The 23648-nt window shown below is 36.9% G+C and overlaps 1 protein-coding gene across 1 annotated transcript in view; it reads left to right on the forward strand.

Annotated features, from left to right (window-relative positions):
- wdr75 (WD repeat domain 75) overlaps positions 1-23648 on the forward strand; it is a 33710-nt gene continuing 10062 nt past the window's right edge. The window contains exons 1-14 of the mRNA XM_062067658.1: positions 1-158; positions 1411-1540; positions 3269-3334; positions 5264-5363; positions 5519-5643; positions 9915-9985; positions 10095-10211; positions 11928-12013; positions 12177-12335; positions 15294-15353; positions 15501-15616; positions 16099-16274; positions 16564-16721; positions 17997-18177. Coding sequence (XP_061923642.1) covers positions 73-158; positions 1411-1540; positions 3269-3334; positions 5264-5363; positions 5519-5643; positions 9915-9985; positions 10095-10211; positions 11928-12013; positions 12177-12335; positions 15294-15353; positions 15501-15616; positions 16099-16274; positions 16564-16721; positions 17997-18177 — 1631 coding nt within the window. The 5' untranslated portion in view covers positions 1-72. The remainder of the gene's footprint in view (positions 159-1410; positions 1541-3268; positions 3335-5263; positions 5364-5518; positions 5644-9914; positions 9986-10094; positions 10212-11927; positions 12014-12176; positions 12336-15293; positions 15354-15500; positions 15617-16098; positions 16275-16563; positions 16722-17996; positions 18178-23648) is intronic.

Genomic DNA, 23648 nt, shown 5'->3' on the forward strand with positions numbered 1-23648 from the left:
CACCTTTCAAGCCATGGCTGCAAGCCCGGCAAAGCCGAAGAAGAAGAGGTCGTAGTTGAAGCAGGAGAAAACATGGTTGCCGACACAGATATCCGCGTGGTTCACCGAGGTGGCAATAAAATCAATTTTAGATCGCCTGTCATTACCCATGACTCCAAGTAAGTTTTAGTTTTCACGTTTTATTACGCTCTCCGACTCTGCGGCGGTTCTTTTTTTTTTTTCAGTCCAGTTGCTGACGGCATTAGCATGGCAACGTGCTGTAATCATGCCACCCAGATGATGCACATTGTAAATAACTTCACAGGGTTGAATAAGTAATGGGAATGGTTTATGTTTATTTCGAATATGCAATATAATTGACATAGCAACGGTACATCCCATGTTCAGTCAGTAATTATTTCTTTCTTTAGTATATTTCGAACATGAACATACTTACAGTATAATACATCACACAATTTCATATCATTTCACTTTACATCATGTCCCGAAAAGGAGTAGGAAGAAGTAAAGCTTATTTAATCCTACCCCTTTCCCACTTTAGAGCGTTTACAAATATAGAGAATCATTTACTGACCTTTTTATATATTAAAATAACATATGTGAATTAGTATACACAACTGTTTTGTAATATGTAATTAATTAATTCAGTCATTATTAACCTACTGAGATGAAAAATATCTTATTTTCAATAAGGTTGAAAGTATTTCTCATAATTCTTCTTCTTTGTACTTTGTAAGCACTATTTTGAACAACCTCTTAAACGGGATCATATCAGTACAATGTTTAACTTCTTTACTTAATCCATTCCATAATTTTATTCCACATACTGATATGCTAAAGGTTCTAAGGGTTGTACGTGCATACAAATGTTTTAAATTAGATTTTCCTCTAAGGTTATATTTCTCCTCTTCAGTTGAGAAGAATTGTTGTACATTCTTTGGTAGCAGGTTATAGTTTGCTTTGTACATCATTTTAGCTGTTTGCAATTTTACCAAATCACTGAACTTTAATATTTTTGACTCAATAAATAAAGGGTTTGTATGTTCTCTATATCCAACATTATGTATTATTCTAACTGATCTTTTTTGTAACACGGTTAGCGAATGTAGCGCACATTTGTAGTTATTTCTCCATATTTCTACACAATAACTCAGATATGGTAACACTAGCGAGCAGTAGAGAATATGAAGTGATTTTTGGCCCAGGACGTATTTTGCTTTATTCATTATTGAAATGTTTTTTGCCACCTTATGTTGTATGTTTTGTATATGAGATTTCCAGTTCATTTGATCATCTATTAATACTCCCAAAAATCTTGTTTCTTTTACCCTTTCAATGTCTACTCCGTCTATTTGTATTTACTTTACGCATGAACTGCAAGTCCAAGTTAACATGCAATTGTGATTGTAGGTTCCTCCTGTGTGCGTCTGGCGAGTGTGTGAAGGTGTACAGCACGGCCACGGAAGAATGTATTCATCAGCTTCGTGGACACACGGATCTGGTCACGGGTGTGGTGCTCAAACCCACCAACCACCTCCAGGTACATCTATCTATCACCTATAAGTAAAGGTGCATGCCTTTAAAGTTAAAGTTCCAATGATTGTCACACACACACTGGGTGTGGTGAAATTATCCTCTGCATTTGACCCATCCCCTTGTTCACCCCCTGGGAGGTGAGGGGAGCAGTGAGCAGCAGCGGTGGCCGCACTCAGGAATCATTTGGTGATTTAACCCCCAATTCCAAACTTGATGCTGAGTGCCAAGCAAGGAGGCAATGGGTCCCATTTTTTGTAGTCTTTGTAGTTATGACTCGGCCGGGGTTTGAACTCACAACTTCCCAGGGCGGACACTCTAACCACTAGGCCACTGAGCTGGTACTAGTTCACGGTGTAACCACAAATATTGTTTCTTTATACAATATATTGTAGGACTGCCTTCAAGTAGGGGTTTGCGTCACCAAATCTGATGTTAGATTTTGCTCATCGTTTATGACGATTTTAAAAGAGAAATACATTTTAAAAAATGACATGTAGTTAGGGATGTAACCAGTGGTGGGCTGTCAGGGCCAGCAAGGTCTTCTCTGCTGGCCTAACATAACCAGAAATCATGATCATAATTAAAGATTTTTAAAAAATATTTACTTTCCCTAAATATATCTAAAAGTAATCATATTCTCTTCTTTTCATATTTTGCTCCTTCCAGTGCTGTTGTTTTTAGGTTAGAGTTTTTATCCAATCAGAATTCAGCTAGCTTATGTTGCCATGCTGTACCAAATCTGCCCGAAGCCATCAGAATCAACAATGCTGGCGTCTGTGCACTGTAAGTGAACGGGCACATACAGGTGATAGACAGTTGCGATAGCCAATCAGATCACAAGTTGTTGTCAGTAAGGCATTCTACCTGGCCAAAGGCAGATATATTGTGATGTTATGAGCTAGGTAACATAAGAACTCCATTACCTAGCATGCCACAGTAGTGAAGAGCATGCTCAGTAGCCGCGTTTAGCCATGCCGGGATGTCTTTGATGAGCACGCTGTGGAGTAAACTTTAAGAACTCAGCCAACGCGCCTCGTCTGCATCTTTTGTGATTAGACAAGACAACACATATATTTGCAAGGCCATTTTCAAGAAATATATTTATAGATAAACTACATCTTGTGAGACTATGTCGGCCAACCCCAGAAGCTCGAATGGGTTCTACAGATTGTGAGTTCAGATATTTTATTTCTTTATTTTTTCACGTTTAATACGTTTTTTGCAATTTTAATTTGGACAGTACCACGTAAGATATGTTTTAATTGCTGATGTGGGTTTATTGATTTTTAAATGTGCAATAAAATAACCCGTTGTGTACACTGTTGATGTGGTTCAATGCACAGTAGGGCGTAAATGTGTTTCTGTATAGTATTTCTATACTGGGGCGGTATAGCTCGGTTGGTAGAGTGGCCGTGCCAGCAACTTGAGGGTTCCGGGTTCGATCCCCGCTTCCGCCATCGTGGTCACTGCCGTTGTGTCCATGGGCAAGACACTTGACCCACCTGCTCCCAGTACCTCCCACACTGGTTTAAATGTAACTTAAATATTGGGTTTCACTATGTAAAGCGCTTTGAGTCACTAGAGAACAAGCGCTATATAAATATAATTCACTTCACACAATCCTTATGAAAAACATGATGACGAAGTGCAGTTCCCCTTTAACTACTACTGTATGTTCAGTGTATTTTGCCATTCATTAGCTGTTGAACCAATTGTTTTGCATTTGTTGCAGGTCTACTCTTGTTCAGTAGATGGCACTGTCAAGCTTTGGGACTTTACAGATGGAATCCTCATTAAGGTGCAGCCTGATTTATTTATTTTTGTTTGTTTTGCTCTACCTTAAACTTTCCTGAAATTATGAAGATCACAATCATGTATTTACCTGAACAGAATTAGTTTTAAGCTATTCACAATTTGTTTTCTGCACATGCTTAACATTTGTACTAGGGATGTTCCGATCAGGAATATATGCTAAAGCCTGGTGTATACTTTTGCGTAACTTGCGTAGACGTCGCCGTCATCCCCCATTCCCCTGCGTAGCCCCCCGTGTAGCCTACGTGCACCTCCCATAAATCCTAGGTCCTTGTCGCCGGTGATGCAGAACGCAGAGCTGTGATTGGTCAGTTTTTGCCAAGGAGTGTCCCTGAACACAGGCGAGCAGACTTTGTGCTTGAAAAGCACACATTATTGTATGAAATAAAACCGTGAATAAACATTTGCATGAAAACTGATATTGTGTACTTAATATCTCGGTGCGCTCTGAAGACAATTACTGAATGTGTGTTCCTCATCTTATTGGGTTGTTGCGTCCAGAAGAAGTCACAAAGTGAAAGTACGACTAATCTTGTGCTAACAGGTTCAATTCCGACACATGTTCTTTCTCATGCACACACGTCTTTTTCTCTCACACATATTTCTCATTCTGCGTCAATCTTTCAGGCACGGTATATTTACAAAAAATGTGTGAACACGACATGGCAATAGAGATAAACACCAGCATTTCGTTAACTTAAATAGTTAATTTTAAAAATATATATATTTACAATTAAGTTCAAGTTAAAGTACCAATGATTGTCACACACACACTAGGTGTGGTGAAATGTGTCCTCTGCATTTGTTCACCCCCTGGGAGGTGAGGGGAGCAGTGGGCAGCAGCGGTGCCGCGCCCGGGAATCATTTTTTGTGATTTAACCCCCAATTCCAACCCTTGATGCTGAGTGCCAAGCAGGGAGGTAATGGGTCCCATTTTTTATGGTATGACTCGGGAGGGGTTTGAACCCACAACCTACCGATCTCAGGGCAGACACTCTAACCACTAGGCCACTGAGTAGTTACTCTAGTTAATTACAAGTTGGATCTCTCTTGTACAATGTACCGAACGCCCGAATATTGTTGCAGGTTATAATGTCCTCTGCCGCAACTTGTTCAGAAGTTGCACAGTCCATCTTCTCAAAGGTTTATAAGTAAAACGTCCATTAGAGTAACCTGATGATTGTGAATGATTAGTTCCAGTGTAGACCTGTGGTTGTATTTAATCACTCTTCACAGGAAGAAAATACACAGTATTGCGCCACCACCCACTGAAGAACTATAAATTAAACAAGACGCCGTCAGGGGGGACGCAAGCTACGTGACGCAAGAGTATATTCCAGCCTTAACGATTCTGATGCCGATCAGCCATGAGTGATATCGGCCGATACCAACACCGATCACATGTATTAACTGTAAATTTTTCAGTTTGATTATTGTATTGACAGTTTAACAATTTTGGCACAATATTTTAAACTAGTTCTTTATTCTTTTATTTGTATTTCATACAATTAAGAAAAACAAAGTAATTCATGCTTAAGATATTATGAAATCCAGTTTATGTTTAGTAATGGAGGTGATTATTCTTAACTTGGGGGCGCAGATTCACACTGTGTATAGAGACACATAATTAGCTTGCTTGTCAGTTGGGAGACTAAAAATAAATACAATATTAGCTACAGGGGATCGGTGTTTGTGATCGGCATTATTCAGCAATGTCGATCACTTAATTTTTCAAATAAATCAATTGATTCTGATCGGTGGCCATTTGATCAGCACATTCCTGATTTGTAAAAATAAATTGTCTGTGTTTAACTGTTTTTGGTGGAAAGTTTTTCACACACCGTGATAGTGAATTAAAATGTGTTTTATCTCTCTGCAAGCCATTTTTGACAGATTTTTTGTAATTGTCTTTTAGTCTTATGTTGTTGGATATCCCATGTACTCCATCTATGCTTCTGCAAACCACGAGGGAGTCTTCTTCGTAGTCACCCGAACAAAAACCGACAAAATAACTGGTAAGCAATCTTTTCGGTGCACTTCACTAGCTACTGTTACGTACCACTAGGGTGCGCTAAAGACAAGTAAATGTTACTTAGTAGCTTCAACAGTTTGATGAAAAACAACTAGGTAAAAGGTCACCAATCGTGTGCTTGTGTGTGTTTTTGTGTAGAGCATTGTCAACTCGTGGCGGTACATCTTCCTCAGAGTTCAGATCAGCTGGCAGAGTCCCTGGAGTGTTCTGCTGTGCTTGCAAATGTCAGTTCGAACCCACAATCCATCGCCTTTGGAAGAGGGGTTTGTACACCACTTCTGCTACTTCATCACTGTTACTCTGTAGTTTTCTGCTTCAAATTTGAAAAGTAATCCTAAGTAACTACATTACAGTTATAATTTCAAATAACAATAATTGGAAATTTGGAATTAATATATGAAGTGTTTTTTCCTTACACCATTTCTTTACTTCCATTTAAATAAATTTACAAGACCTGGCCAACAATGGAGGTTTACATACCTTATGGCCTAATTCTGTCCGCAATTGGTAATTCATTTGAATTGCTTGGCTTCCTGCCACAGACCAGGCTTTTTTGCATACTCCACAAATGTTAAATAAGTTTGAGGTCAGGGCTTTGGGTAACCTAATTTTAGCCTGCTGTTTTATCCATTTAAAAATCAGTTTTGATTTGGGTTTGAATTCAATGTCCTGTTTAGAATAGGGTCCAGCACCCCCTGCGAACCCGAAATGGACAAGCGGTAGAAAATGGATGGATTGATGGGTCCTGTTTAGAACACCCAATTGTAGGGATGATGTTTGATAAGAAATTATCGAGTTCGAGCCTATTATCGAATCCTCTTATCGAACCGATTCCTTATCGATTCTCTTATCGAGTCCAGATAGGTTGTTGTATATGGAAAAAAACACACACTATTTGGTTTAACAAAAGCTCACTTTTATTATATAAGAAAAAAATAAAATCTAATAAATAAATAAATATTGACTGTTACCACCCTAAAAAAAAAATAAATAAAAAATTGACTGTTGTTACCCAAAGTATATTAAGTGCGATTTTTCAGAAAAACAAATATATATACAGTAACACAAAAACAACCTGTCTCTGTGATCACTATAGGTGTATAAATAATAATATAGTGTTAAATAAAATCAGTCCCTTGGGCACAAAACTGAAAATAATACAGCTCTCCAAAAAGTGCAATTCTGCTGCTATTTGACATAACTGTTTGTTATGATGCTTTGACATTTTTGCACTTTATTTCTTTATTGAAAGAAAATTCTATGAAGAGAAAAGTTCTTTGCAAATGTGGTTACAATGCTAAAAAATGAAAAGTTAAAGCTAAAAAAAGAAATACACTTTATTGAGTTAACATTATTTGTTTATAGGGGGAAAGATGTTATGAGCTAGGGAATATAACAACTACACTACCCAGCATGCAACGGGAGTGACGAGCATGCGCGGTAGCCCCGAAAAGTGTTGTTGCATATCGTCACCCGGCAGCTAAGAATGCGGTTATGAGTACGCTGTGAAAGTAAACGTCAAGAACTCAGCCAACAGGCCTCGTCTGCATTATTTATAATTAGACAGACAACACATATACAGTGTGATTTTGTTTTGTTTACAAGGAAAGAAAAACAAAAGTTAAAAAAGGGAGATGGCATATATGTATGTGCTGCGGTTGCTTTAAGAACGTTGTGACAGCTGCCGTAAAGGAGGTGCGTTGCTAGCCTGGTTGCTATGTTTCAGGTTGGTCGTAAAAGTGTTCGTCATGTGTTTGTACCCTGGTCAAATCTCTCGGTTAAGTTATTCATTAAATTATACCTTTTGTTTTGAACTTTATTACACCTTGGAGCGCTTTTTCCCGTCCATTTTTTCCTGCTTTCGCTATCTGCGCCTAATGACTGAGCTACGTGACGCCATTTCTTGTGATTTCACACGAAGCATTTCTGGTCGGGACGGGATTCGTTCCGAGGGATTCGAATAAAGAACCAACTCTTTTTCTTTACTATAGTGGTCTCGATAACGGGTACCGGTTCTCAAAAAGGGATTCGAGTCTGAGGACTCGGTTCAATTCTTATCAAACAACCGGGAAAACCGGTTTCGAGTATCATCCCTACCCAATTGTAGGCCAGGATTCAGACCTGTGTGGATTACAGTCAGTGCCCCCTAAATTAAAAGAAAAGTGGCTCAAAAGTTAAGCAAATTAGCAATGAGTTGGATTTAAATTTGGGTTGTCTAAATTAAATAAATGGGTTATACTTGTGTAGCGCTTTTCTACCTTCAAGGTACTCAAAGCGCTTTGACAGTATTTCCACATTTACCCATTCACACACACATTCACACACTGATGGCGGGAGCTGCCATGCAAGGCGCTAACCAGCAGCCATCAGAGGCAAAGGGTGAAGTGTCTTGCCCAAGGACACAACGGACGTGACTAGGAAGGTAGAAGGTGGGAATTGAACCCCAGTAACGAGCAACACTCCGATTGCTGGCACAGCCACTCTACCAACTTTGCCACGCCAATTACCAGTTCATTTGTATGATTAATCTAAAAAACAATATCACATTACTATTTATTTTGACCGTACAAGCTCTTTTACCTTAACCACTATACGGGTCAGTGATCAGATTTTGCATATGACAGTACAAAAATGACTGCGGAGACTCATGGGCAAATTTCACTCCAAAATGCAACCTGAAAGAACATTGGATAAAACAATTGCCAAGTTTTGTGCATATAAATGACATCCATTCATGTATACATTTTAAAAATGTTTCCGGATAGCATTTTGACAAAAAAATGCATTTGTGCCCAAATATTGGGGTCTTTCCAAATTTTAACTATGCAAGCAAGTAATCACCTGTGATTAATCCTGATTAATCTAAATTCTAAAATGTGATTGGCCTTAATCAGTGATTTACAGTATCAAGCTACATAGCTTAATTACATTTTCCAGTAGCTTGGCGGTTGCTTAGCTACTTTTTTAACGAGTAGCTTTTCCTGTAGCTTAGCTACTTTTAGACCCATATAGCGAGATAGCTTACATCAAAGCTACAAAGATAGAAAATTGACTGCAAATCCAGGCCCCCACAAAATATGGAGAAAATACAATGACCTGGATGAAGGACTACATACGGAGAAAATCCGTTATGATTGGTTGGTGTTCGTGTGATGAGTCACAATTGGCTAAGTTTAGGGCGAAACATTACAGACTGGCCAATCAGAGGCTTTGATTAGATTGTTCCTTTAGTGATGAAGACGACATGAAGGAAACCCACAATAATGCGTGTCCTTGGCCATATTTAGATACATTCATGCGTTTAGACAAAACAATGCCCAAAACCTTTTGTTTTTAGTTGTTTACTCTGTAAACCAAAATCATAACTACTCTCTTCATTTAAGACGTCCAACACAAATTTAGGAACACACATTAAGGTGAGTTGAGTTCATGAAAAGTTTTACTGCACATAATCATTACCAACTGTTCCTAAACAACACATATGTCAGTGTTTTTTTGTCAAGATATAGAAAGATACTGGGTTTTTTTTAGAAAATTAGTAACATTATAGGGGTGGGCCAAAGAAAAGGCAAACTAAATAAAAACATACTGTGGGTTGCGGGGACTCCTAGAGGTAGTTTTAGGGTGTCCCCAGCTAAATGACAGATAGGTAATGGTAATGGACCCTCTCAGTTACATTAACATTGATATTATACATGTGGGACCATAGATATAAATGCTGTTAAATGTAGATTTGATGTAGCAAGCTACTTTTGCCGTGTTTCTTGCTACAATTCTCCGGGGCTAGCTGTAGCTTAGCTACATTTAATCAAGAGTAGCTTGTACCTTAGCTTACTACATTTCCAACTAGCTTGCCCATCACTGGCCCTTATTTGTATATATGCTGTGTACTATTGGAAGGTAATGGTGATTATTCAAGGAAATCTAAACGACTGTCAAGTAGCTAGGTAATATGACACTCTTTGTTATAATCAACCAGAAATTATTTAACTTTTATTGAAACATGGTTAATTTGAAGAGAGAGGGCTCATCTTATATTTTAGTCAATATTGTAGTAGCTTTTTTGATGCGCCAATTATTGCAGGTTCGGTGTAGGTATGCAGATGTATTATTCTCTAACAATTAGGAATGTTTTTTATTACATTTTAACCAAGGGTAGTACTAAATATATACTTTTTAAAGGGTGCTCAAACCGGTACTTGAAAAATAGGAAAAACATACATTTTTGTTAAACAATGTTTTTATGCAATTTTGTGAAATTCAAGTCGAACGGATTAGTAATGTAAATACTTCTATAATATAGATACATTTATAACTAAGAAATAAAAATACATTTATAACTAAAAAATAACACCTGAAATCCACAAAAAAAAGTGTAAAAATCTTATCAGCAAAACCAACAACAATACAGAAAATAGGGGCGAGAAGATTTGTTTGTATTGTAATTTTGATGCTCACAATTCCAGGGTTCATGAATGCAAACTTTAGTACCCGTCCCTAATAATACCCATCATTTCAATGTTCATCTACACAGGCGGAGTACATTGCTTCAGCCAAAGCTTTTGATTTGGATGTCTTTTTCTTCAAGAACCAGAAGTCACACAGGTAAGCTAGAAATGGGTATTTATTTCTGTGCCATTGTGAACACAATAGAGTACATGGGCAGTAGGCTACATCTCAATAACACTAACTGTCTTTGATTGATTGTCAAAAGGCTTAGCCTGAGCAAACACAACAAGAAGGGTGCCAAGAACTCCTTTACATGCCTTGTCTGTCACCCAAAAGAAGACTGCATTGCCTCCGGACATGAGGATGGAAAAATTCGCTTGTGGTGGGTATATCGCATTGTGGTGTTGATGTACATAAATTGTGTTTGTTTTGCTGATAAGACTTATGCAATATAATATGGAACATATTATGTGCAACACAATGACTGTGTGGTTAGCTAACTCACAAGTGTTTTTGATGTGATTTTTGCATGGTCTCACCGTTCTTGCATGAGTTACTGTGGTTTCCCCCCACAGTCCAGTCCAAAGACATGCAAGTTTGGTGCATAGGAAACTAAATTGCCCACAGATGTGAATGAAGGGTATTACCCTCCTCTTGCTCAAAATCAGCTGGGATAGGCTCCAACTCATTGCGACCCTTAACATAAGGTGTAAAGAAGCAATGTACAGTGGAACCTTGATTTACAAACTTTTTCAGAATCAGAATCAGAATAGTTTTATTGCCATTGTTTGAGAACGGGTTCACAAACTAGGAATTTTTCTTGGTGCAAACGTGCGACATAAAACAAATATAACACATATTTGGTATAAAAAGAGCTGTGACTGAGCTATCAGATAGACTTAGAAGGGATTCAAGGAATTCAAGGAGCTGCTGTTAGGAGTTCTTGTTCATTTGCCTGATGGCCGAGGGGAAAAAACTGTTCAGGTGGCGGGAGGTGTGGGTCTGGATGGAGCGTAGTCTCCTGCCTGAGGGGAGAGGGGAGAATAGTGTGTGTCCAGGGTGAGAAGAGTCAGCTGTGATCCGACCCACACGCCTCCTGGTCCTGGAGGAGAACAAGTCCTGGAGGGATGGGAGCTTGCAGCCAATCACCTTCTCCGCAGCACGTACGATGCGTACGGCAAAACTTGTTTTGTTCTTGAACATGGTTCGTAAATCAAAGTTGGTATAGTGAAGCAAACGTTCTCATAAACAATGTAAATATGAATTAGTTCCAACCCGAACAAAAGTCCATATTTTAGTTAAGGTTGGTACATTTTGAACACAATATAAAGTGCTACACAATACTGTATATTAAACAAACATAACCAAGGAGGTGATGAATCAATTGTCTCTTTATTAACATATTAAAACAAAGATGACAAGCTGTACTGTCCTGCATGCGCGTACACACAAGTTCCTTTGGTACCCTCACAAACAATCAGAAATCCCTGATTTTAACAACCATATTGCTACAATAATAAACATTTTCAAAAGTAAAATCCATTTACTGACAGTAAATTAAACTCGGCAAAGGTCTTCTCTTGAGCTGCTCCTTTGCACGAAGAGATAAGACGGGGGGGATGCACCGTGTGTGTGCTTTGGAAGAGGCACCACTGAACGAGAGGTAATCTTCTTTATGAAATACGTCCGCTTTGAGATTTTTTTTCAGAAAAGTCCCTTCTCATCTCAATTCAAAACTTGCTGTGATACAAGTGCCAGCTTCCGCCATCGCTTCAATACGAGCAAGCACAAAATGGCTGCCAGCGGGGCACTGAATGAATGAAGCGTTAGTATACAGATCGCACAGTCATATGTGGTGCGATCTAAAAGTTTGTAAACAGAAAAGTTCACAAACAGAGGGGTGCATAAATCAAGGTTTAACTGTATTTTGTTAAATCCATTCAACCATTTTGTGAGAATGTGTCCCATTTTTATGTTTTAAGCTGAAATGAGTCCGTTTTAAAAAGACAAGGAAAACCAAACCTTTGTTTTTCCTTGAATATAATGTCCAACTTTCTTTGAATACATTTCCTGAGTTTAAATGTTGTTTATCCTCTAGGAGAAACTTCAACCAAAAGGAATATACATGTTCCACCTTACACTGGCACCACAGTGCTGTCAACTCGCTATGCTTCACCCCAGAAGGTAAACACAACTGGTTTAGCGTTTGGATCAATTATATAATTAATTGGAAATTGTTTGTAAAAATGTACATTCAAGGTAATCAATTTGCTACAGAATGCATTTTTTGTTCGCTCTACACAATAGTTTTGCTTCCTTATTCATGTTTTTGTTCTTTTTCAACCAGGTACCAATCTGCTGAGTGGAGGTGTGGAGTCTGTACTCGTCCAGTGGCAATACGGCCAGGAGAGCCAGCGGGACTTTCTTCCCCGACTCGGTGGAGCAATTACCCATGTCACTGTTTCCCCTGATGGGTCCCTGTTCTGTACCTCACATGCAGATAACAGTAAGATGTTATGATTTAAATGCCATTGGAACTTTCATTTAGCACAGTCTGTGAGGAACAATGAGCCAAGTTTGTAGCTTATGGGTGACGTATTATCAGACCCTCCCGGATCTTGCAATCATGCCAACTCAACCAAATGCTGCAAATTATGTGCAGCCTCGCAACTTTCCCTCTCATTTTGGTCAGTTATCATAACTTCCACCAATCCAGTGTGTCCGTTAGTAGCGCTCAAATACGCACATCAAATGTCGAGCCAGGCAAATTTGTCCCTGTATCGCCCACCTTTGTACTCACTTCTTTGTTTAAACTGAGATGTCATAGTCTACGTGTGATGATAATCCCATTTACTAACAAAATTCACAGCTATAGATCACTCAACGAAAGCAGGGGTAATACTATGCAATGTGCGATACAAAATCAAAACCTCTCAAACCCAAGAACTTTTCTACCACAGCATACCGTACTCAACAATGTTTGCAAATAGTGGATAACAGAGCAAATAATGGATAATGACTGCATGATTAATCTATTGTAAATCGATTTAATTGTATTTGTTTCACCCATTTAGAGTAAAAAAATATCAACATAACATTCAAATAAACCATGAATGAAAAGGAGAAGAAAGAAGTAGAAACGTATGTCTGCCCTGTTTTTACACAATTACAGTTGTTGTTCAACTCAGGAGACCATTCAGGAATGTTTTCTGTATTCACAACATAAAAATTTCATAACAAAATAACTAAACATGGAAACAAACATTTACTTCAAATCATATCTTTTCATCATGTTTTTTTAATGCAGTAGATTTAAATTTTTTGTTCCACTGTCAAGATTGTTCCATAAACTAACACCTTTTGATTTAAATGCTTCCTTCCATTATCCCTGTGCTATATACCGATTTAATAAAGAGTCCAGTTCCTTTTATATTATAATTAGTCTCTTTTAACAAAGTTTGTTTTATGTTGTTGGGTAAAATGTTTGCATTTGCTTTTCGCGGGATTTTTAAGATATTATACTCTACCAATTCATTACATTTCAGTAAGTTCAACTGTTTGAATATTGGGTTTGTGGGCTCTCTTCTGCAAAAGGAAGATTGGATTTAAATATGTTTTACAGGCACTATCCCACACTTCAATACAGTATGTCAGGTATGGAAAAATCAGTGAATTATACAAAATATACAATGCTTTTTGATTTAGAAATTCCTTCACTTTTTGTTAAATAGAAAATGTTTTAGATATTTTAACCTTTGTATAATTTTGGATTTCTGTGACAAATTGTTATCAATCATGAGACCCAAAAATTTAAATTGTTGTGTTCTTTGAATCACAACTCCTTCGACATATGAAGCATCTACACTTGTTCTACTTCTACCAAAAAATCATATACTTAGTTTTACCGGTATTCAAGGATAATCTATTAACATCAGAATACTTTTTAATTTTGACTAATTTGTTTTCAACCACCTCGAACACATCCTTAATATGTTGTCCTAAATAAAATAGGATTGTGTCGTCCGCAGATAAAATACACTTAAACAGTTTGGAAACCTTATTAATATCATATTTATACACGAGAAACAGTATTGGTCCTATGACCGATCCTTGTGGTACTCTTCAACTAATATTATGTAAGGCAGATTTCCTATTGTTAACTTCAGTCTTTTTGAAGATTGACAAAAATGCTTACTAAATATTGTTTTTTTATCTATTGCAGTTAAAATGTCTTCTGCTAAATCATTGCTTTTGCAGTTGAGTGATTAAGATGGAACCCATATTGACTATTACTTAAAATATTATATCTATTAATACATTTATTCAACCTGACCGCAAACAATTTTTCTAAGATCTTTGAGAACTGTGGCAGCAGTGATAATGGTCTGTAATTGGAGAACTCATGCTTGTATCCACCTGTGTAAAGTGGTATTATTAATCGTAATCGTTATTTAACAGTGGAACCTCGATTTGTCTGTCTATCTGTGTTGGCCCTGCAATGAGCTGGCGACTTGTCCAGGGTATACCCCGCCTTCCGCCCGAATGTAGCTGAGATAGGCTCCAGCAACCCAGAGAGGGACAAGCGGTAAAAAATGGATGAATGGGTACCTCGATTTACAAACGTAATTTGTTCTTGAACAAGGTTCGTAAATAATAACAAAAAGTACCGGTATATTTTATAGCAAATTCCTCCATAAGAAACAATGTAAACATAAATAATGGGTTCCAGCCTCAACAAAAGTCCATATAATAGTAAAGATTTGTACACTTTTAACACAACATAAAGCTCTTTACAGTACTGTATATGAAACCAAAATAACAAGGTGGTGATGGATCAACTTTTTATTTAATAACCAAGCCAAAACATCAGCTTAGCTGTCCCTTTTCCTTGCTACCGCCTTGCAGACTCGCACACACTGTCATTAGCACTGTGGTGCACTCAGTTTGAAATTACTAAAGTTCTTAACTTTAACAGTCAGGTCGCTACAACAATTAGTGATAAGAAATAAAATCTGCTTTACCTTGTTGGTTCATCTTTTTGGTGTTCAGCTGAAGAGTCTGGGGAGCAGTGTCGACAACGCTGTGAATACTATATGAATGTTTCTAACCAACATGTCTAATTTTTCATTTGCGCTCCGCCACCAAAAGAGTTTGCCTCCCACCAAAGAGACATAAAGAACTGCTATTTCTTGAGCTAATGTTGTGTTTTTAGACCAAAATTAAGTATTGAAAAATTTTTTCAGCATGTTCATTACAGGACATTGTAAAACAACGACCACTTATACACATTCCACTACACTTTGCAAAGTAAAAGCTGGAATGAGGGATCACGTGGTGCTGAGCTGAGATTTTTCTTTCTTGATTTCTTTACTTTTAAACAATGTTTCTTTACCATTGTATAAACAAACATGATTATGTATCTGAGAGCAGTAAGCAAAACTTAACAGTGCTGTCTTTCTTTCAGAAATTACGATCATCCAGAGCTGTGTAAAAGTGTGTGCTGTAATTCAGGGTCTAGTCAAAGGTGAGTTCTAACCTAAAAAAAGCTTGGATTAGACTATAGGGACTGAATACAAATTACTAAAATCTATTGCATCTATTTTTTCTGAATAGTTTGGAATTAAAGCCTTCATTAAATAGAGGCTTTCATATCGTTTCTGTCCTTGTGTAGGACAAAGTGTCTCCACCGGCTTGATGGTAGACCCTCGCAGCAAATCATTAGTACTAAATGGAAAACCTGGCCACCTGCAGTTTTATTCCCTTCAGAGAGAGAAGCTTATTTTTAATGTAAGTATTGTTTTGTAATCAGAGCTATGGTTTTATATTAAAAGATTGTGTTATAAAATACCAAATTATACATTTTTTTTTTACCATGGTTATTGTTTTTAGGATGTATGACTAATGACAGCTGGAAGAAATATTTAAAATAAAAATCACAAGATAATTAAAATAATGCTCCTGTTTATCACGTCGCCTTAGATAGTGCTACAGTCTAAAGAATAAATTATATAGTGCTTACTTACAAGGTTGTTTTGGAGGTCTCTTTTTCATAAAAAATTGTTTTCAGGATCTATGTGAATTTGTTTTGGAAATAATGACAAACTTGTATCATCTCGCTTTCCTGAAATATTTACCACATTAGTTGCTGCCTCTTTATCCGCAAAGTACACCGAGTGAATACCTGTATTTCAATATACAGCTTTGTTACACAGTCACATTTATCTACAAGTGTACCTTGATGCCTTTTAATTTTATTTTTTTTCTCATAGTTGGACATTGTGCAGCAAGAGTACCTTTGCGATTCAGGATTGGAGCAGTTTGAGGTGGTAAAGGCAGCTTTTGATGCATCTGGAAACTGGCTTGCAACTGTTGAAGAGAGAAAACAAAAAACTGCAGACCTGGAACATAATTTGAAACTGTGGTCATTTGATGAACAAATACAAAGGTATCTTGGCAACATTTAGTTTTTGTTCTTAATGTTTTGTCACTTTATTTGCATGGGACTACAGTTGGCAAAAACGTTCTTGTACTTCATGTCTTTAAACTACTGGTATGTTATTACAGTATTGTTATTCTATCTTGTAAAGTAGCATAGGCAAGTGGTTTTAGTGGGATAAGGATTCCAAGGTTCCTTCATGTAGTTTCAGGGTTTTAGTCTGATCAGAATTGTCAAATATGATCTACTCTAAGTGTGAAACTATAGCTTTGTAACACTAGCACCCTATCACCCACAGTTTTGTGCTGAACACCACCATCTCAGCCCCCCACGAGGCTGAGATTACAGCCATGTGCTTTTGTTCCGCCGGAGACAACCCCACGGCCACGCTGGTTTCCACAAGCAAGGACGGCCACTTCAAAGCCTGGCAGCAGGTTATGGCCACCCACTCAGAAGGTGATCTGTCAGTTTCACCATTCTCAACAACCATAGAAGAATAAAAAATCCTTTTAAAAATACAATTAAAATAAAAACATAACAAAGGTGGAATAAAAAAGCTTACAGGTGAAATGTAATTTAGAAAAAGTTTCAATGTTGACTAATAAAACAAAGCTGTTTTTTTTCTTAAAAACTCATTGCTCAAAACATAATATTGAATCAAAATCAATGTTTTTATGAATTATTGACCTATCCAAGGTTCCAATTACTTCACTTCAAATATTCCACTTTGAAAAATATTTTTTGTAGAAGATTTTGCATATTTTGAGTTTGCCATAAAAAAAAACATAGTTTTCTTTGACAAAAAGGGCAGAAAACAAACAAAAACAATGAAAAAAAGGGTTATTTATAAAAGAGAATGTTTATAACTGAAGACATTTACATATGCATAAAAATGTGTTTCCTTTTGTATTATTTTTTTAATGAATTCATGTTTATGACAACTTTTTTCCAAAACACAATATAGAATGTGAGATGTAACAGGATAATGCATAAATTTATCATTTGTTTTCAAAACGGTTACAAAAAAATGGGACCCCAAAAATTTACTGTGGGACCCCGTTTTTATGATTTGATTTTGACTTACTGACCCCATTTTGAAAATTCCTAGCACCAACACTGTGTGTATATTCATATATATCTTCTTATATGTGTATGTATATATTCATATGTACGTATATATTCATATGTATGTATACATTCATGTTTGTATGCATGTATTTATTCATATATATGTTTATGTATGTATGTATTTATTCATATATGTTTATGTATGTATGTACATATTCATATATGTATGTATATATTCATATATATGTATGTATGTATATATTCATATATATGTATGTGTATGAATGTATATATTCATGTGTGTGTGTGTGTGTGTGTGTGTGTGTGTGTGTGTGTGTGTGTGTGTGTGTGTGTGTGTGTGTGTGTGTGTGTGTGTATATTCATATATATATATATATATATATATATATATATGGGTATGTATGTATATATTCATGTATATACTGTATATATGTATAATGTTTGACATTTGTGACAAATTGAGATTTATTTGTTAAACCACTATTAGTAACGTGTGCTGGCCTACTTAAGCTGCGGTGTTCTTCAAAAATAATAAGTCTGCGCTGCTTTAAAGTGGTGTATTATTTCTATTGTACTTCTTTTGTTCACCCAAATAATCCAGAGTGTATTTGTTCTCTTTTGTATTTGTGATTTGGTTAACAGATGAGGGTTCATCATGGGCCTGCGATTTTGTTGGAGGTTATCACAGCCTGATACCTAAGTGCTGCTGTTTCTCAGCTGATGGCTCTTTGCTTGCCGTCAGCTTCCAAGAGGTAGTGACTGTTTGGAGCCCTGCCTCCTGGGACCTCCTAACAACTCTGTCCCAGCCACCAGGTGATATCAGGTCAGATTTAAATCATTCAGTTTATGTTCATATATTTTATTAGCCTGATTATTTGGCAAAGTTGCACCTAATGTAACAAACTAATATAAGATAAATGAAACACTTAAAAGAATTGCACTTTTTGGGGAATTTTGAGTCATTCACAATTTTTTGTAGGTAGAGAACACATTTCTTTTTCTATGCACTCTAAATCGTAAATAAATGCTTGCAAAAGTCATCTAACATTGGAGCCAATGAGAGTTGCTCTATTCCGCCGATAAAGCACGCTAAAAAATATCCCAAAGTCTCAATCATTGTTTTATATACACGCTGTAAGTACATAAGGTATGTCATGTAGAAACAGGCACATTTATAATATGTAATATTTATGTATTTTGGTCATTTTAAGCAGACAACGGAGTACTAATTTTACAGATTCATCACAACTTTTGCTTTTCCCTTCAACCACAACTATTACCCATGAGAAACAACGATGACTTCCCGACAAATGATGATCCAGAACCTTATCTTTCGTAACCTGAGTATAAAGACGATGAGCTACAAGTTTTAGAGGCTGTGTGTTAAGCAGATCCAGTTCTAGTTAAATATTAAGCATCATAGAGCATTATTGTTGAATGCTGAACACGATATAATATCTTACAGAACATAACAGGCATCTTTTGGTATACGTATATTCTATAAGTTGAATGTCACAGTTGACCAACTTCCCAGTTTATGGACACATCCTTCTACTATACAGGTGAGAGGCATGATTTATAATATACAATTAACTTTCACCAGCTCAGAGGTGATGCAGCAGCTCATCGTTTCAATAAATCAACATAACAGCCAGTTAGCTCTGTGATTACTGCGCAGCTGAAATAGTTTGTCTGTGTTTGTGTTTGTAAGAACAATATTGGTAATAATTGGTTAATATTCAAGTCACCAGATGTAAATGGAGTATTGTTGGAGGTTTTGGGATGTTTTTAGAGGGCTTTATGTGTGGAATAATGTACTCCCATTATCTGCATTGTTAGCCACCTGGGACTTGCCGAATTTAACAACTTAGAATGCATAAAAAAAGAAAAATGTGTTATTGTCTTATATTGGCATTGTGAATGATGGGCAAAATTCCAGAAAAGTGCAGCTCCCCTTTGAATCCCAGATCTGATGAATGAAATATTCCAGTTGAAAGAGTCACACAAATGTGTGTTGCAGCATTTTCTTATATTGCTTGCCTACGTCCAAAAGTTGGACAAAAATAAGATTACTCTTATCTTCATTTGCAAGTTCATGATCAAACTGTAATTTCACTTGGGAATTATATATGCTGAATAGTTTCTTCACCAAGAGTGGTATCATAGGAACCAAATGACCATGCAGGACTTATTACTGGTCCATAGTGTAGATTGTGCAGACAATTTAATGGGTTGATTTGTCGCCTGGATTTATATTACCTCTAAAGAAAGACGGGCCGACTGTTGAATTAAGCCTTTCTCCTTCCCAGTAACGCAAAGTTAATCATGGCTCGTTAAGTTCCTGTTACAACATAACTAATCTTGATGTGTACAATTTATTTAATTGGACTAATAAAAGATGCATACTTTGTGTTCAATTCAGTGTTGACTGGTATGTTAATATTTGGTCAGTAAAATGTTACTTGGGGATGGCTTGAAAGCCAAGTGCAGAGAACAAAAATCAAATCAAGCTTTATTTATAAAGCGCTTTTCATACATAAAAGAAATGCAACGCAAAGTGCTAAAAAATGGTATCGTAGACAGTATTGATGATAAATAACATGTGGAAGAAGGAAGTCTAATGTATGGAAGCATTCTCTAACTACAGGCACATCTCAATAAATTAGGATATCATTCAAAATGTGTTTGGTTTTAGGAGTTCAATAATAAATAAAGACTTACTAAAGTGTCTGGAGGTTTTTGCCGTTGTTTCTTTAAAAAGGAGCTACTATACTAATTTTCGATGTTTTTCTATTTGATTTCTGGACTCATCAAGTTGAATGTCACAGTTGACCGACTTCCCAGTTTATGGCTTTTTATTTTTTGCATCCCACGAAAACGGTATGTGTAATGAACACCACCGCGCCTCACCCTGCCCCCCTATGTATGCCTCCCGCTGAGCCCACTTCACTGTGAAAAAAAGTGCAGTCATAACTGACCTAAATATATATTTTATGTATTTGTGTTACAAAATGATAACAGAAGGTAAACAGATATGTTAGTAAATTGTTATGAATTTTAAAAGTGGCAGAATTAAATAAGCTTGGCTTCTTCCTACTTTTTTCGAACACTTTAAGAGAAATGTAATTATGTAAATTATAGGATGTGTCACTTTAAACTGTATATATGTTAGAAATAAACTTAAATCATAAGTGAAACAAACTAACTTCTCCTCACACCCGAACTAACATTTTTTGGGGGCTTGGTCAACGTGCTAACACTGTCAAATCGTTTTAGACAGTAGACTGTGTACAGCATCATAACTTCTAAGTAAAGCAGGGAAGGTGCAGACCTTCAATGTTTATAAGTAAGTCCTGCATGCATAGAAAAAAGATTATAAATCACTGCTTGTAGAGCATTCCAAAAGTGCTTTTCAGGTTCACTTCCACATGGATTGAACTTATTTGACACTTTGGCATTGTTTCACATGAGTGTCCACTTTGTAACAACCAAAATAGGTTCTGATCATTTTAAACTTTAGAAGATGCTGGATTTATCAGCTGTAAATGCTTATTAAAATTAGGGAATCAACAAATACACTATTTCACTGTGTGTGTTGTGTATCTGTTGAATATAGAAGTTTCACTTTTTGAATTGAACTATTGAAATAAATGAACTTGCAATATTCTAACTGATTGAGATGCACCTGTTTATGATTCAGGAATAGCTTGCACCAGCCCTCTTAAAAGTAATGTCTAGGTCTGTGATCTTTTCTGGTTTTATTCGCTTAAGCAGTAGCTAAGGATGATACTCGAAACCGGTTTTCCCGGTTGTTCGATAAGAAAAGAACCGAGTCCTCGGACTCGAATCCCTTTGTGAGAACCGGTACCCGTTATCGAGACCACTATAGTAAAGAAAAAGAGTTGGTTCTTTATTCGAATCGCTGGGAATGAATCCCATCCCGACAAGAAATGCCCCTTGAGACATCACAAGAAATTACGTCACGTAGCTCAGTCATTAGGCGCAGATAGGGAAAGCAGGAAAACAATGCACCGGAAAAAGCGCTCCAAGGTGTAATAAAGTTCCAAACAAAAGGTATAATCCAATGAATAACTTTAATGAGAGATTTGAGCAGGGTACAAACACATGACGAACACTTTTACGACCAACCGGAAACATAGCAACCAGGCTAGCAACGCACCTCCTTTACGGCAGCTGTCGCAACGTTCTTAAAGCAACCGCAGTACATACATATATATGACATCTCCCTTTTTTAACTTTTGTTTTTCTTTCCTTGTAAACAAAACAAAATCACACTGTATATGTGTTGTCTGTCTAATTATAAATAATGCAGACGAGGCGTGTTGGCTTTGTTCTTGACGTTTACTTTCACAGCGTGCTCATAATAACCTCATTCTTAGCTGCCGGATGACGACATGCAACAACACTTTTCGGGGCTACCGCGCATGCTCGTCACTCCCGTTGCATGCTGGGTAGTGTAGTTGTTATATTCCCTAGCTCATAACATAACATCACATCTACCTAGCTATCTACCCTATAAAGAAATAATGTTAACTCAATAAAGTGTATTTCTTTTTTTAGCTTTAACTTTTCATTGTTTAGCACTGTAACCACATTTGCAAACAACTTTTCTCTTCATAGAATTTTCTTTCAATAAAGAAATAAAGTGCAAAAATGTCAAAGCATCATAACAAACAGTTATGTCAAATAGCAGCAGAAGTGCACTTTTTGGAGAGCTGTATTATTTTCAGTTTTGTGCCCAAGGGACTGATTTTATTTAGCACTATATTATTATTTAAACACCTATAGTGATCACAGAGACAGGTTGTTTTTGTGTTACTGTATATATTTGTTTTTCTGAAAAATCCCACTTAATATACTTTGGGTAAAAACAGTCAATATTTATTTATTTTATTTTATTTTTTTAGGGGGGTAAAAGTCAATATTTATTTATTTATTAGATTTTTAAAAATTCTTATATAATAAAAGTGAGCTTTTGTTAAACCAAATATTGTGTGTTCTTTTCCATACAGTACAACAACCTATCTGGACTCGATAAGAGAATCGATAAGGAATCGGTTCGATAAGAGGATTCGACAATAGGCTCGAACTCGATAATTTCTTATCAAACATCATCCCTAGCTGTAGCTCTCACATAAGCGGCATCGGTGTGTAGAATAGTTACAGTAACCTAGCCAACAGGTCATACAACTTTAGGTGAATGCATTTTGCTGATCATGAAATAAGACAAATGTCTGTGTTTTTTCTTAAGGAGGGACCTTAAGTTCAGAGAGGATATACACGTGATCTTCCTAGTTTCTGTACCACTTTTCTGAAATTGTCTTTGTCAGCCTTTAGTGTATTTGCAAGACTGACAAATCGAGATGGTCGAAAAAAATATATTTTTCAGAATTTACACAAATGAGATGCAAGTTCTTATGCAATGTGGAAGCTTACAAGCATTTTTTGTGTGGACTAGGAAGATTAAAAAACTGTTTTGACAGCTGCCAGCAGCCTCTTGTATAAGCACCACCTATGGATTTTAGGATGGCCTCAAACCCAACCATCTTCTGACTCGTTATGCAACTCCCAAATAATACATGATTCTGACCTTATCTGCTTTGTGTTGATGCTGTCAGGGCCATGCGCTACATGAATTGAACTGGTAAATAAGTGTCCTGGTGTATTTACTCGGGCTGCACACTTAATTTCTCTGCCTTCACCGACATTTGATTGTCAGACATGTTCGCCAATTAGAAATGTTGAGCCTTGCATCTTTTGCCCCCTGGCCAATCAAGTGTTTACAGGAAACTGCTAGTGTGTGCGCGCTGCAGTGGAGGCAGTCAGTACGCTAAAAACAAACACCTTGATAGACGTTTTGATGGTGACTACGTCTGGGCCAATAGTCTAAGTCAATTAATCGAACGACAAATTTAAAATTAAGTCGAAATACCTTGCTGGCATTGATAAATTGCTTTGTTCATGTGCTTGTTTTTTGTCTCTCCCTTCAAAAAAGGAGAAAGATGTCTCACTCTGTGCATCGCTCTCAGAACCTGGCTGGGTTTATTTAACAATAGAATTAACTGAACGCAGTGAGCCCTCTTTTCAGTCATTCACAATCTTTGTCTCGCTAAGCTAGGTCTCACACAGAGGATTCACAGAGATCGCCTCCCTACTTGTGCCTCGCTAGCGAGAAGTTCCGCAACGTAACAAAAATTAAGAGGAAACCATAAGATTAAAAAGCCAAAATTTCCTTTTGTGGGAATACAGTATTTTCTTTCCAAAGAGCCCATC

The sequence above is a fragment of the Entelurus aequoreus genome, linkage group LG13 (assembly GCF_033978785.1).
Source record: "Entelurus aequoreus isolate RoL-2023_Sb linkage group LG13, RoL_Eaeq_v1.1, whole genome shotgun sequence".
Lineage (NCBI taxonomy): Eukaryota > Metazoa > Chordata > Actinopteri > Syngnathiformes > Syngnathidae > Entelurus > Entelurus aequoreus.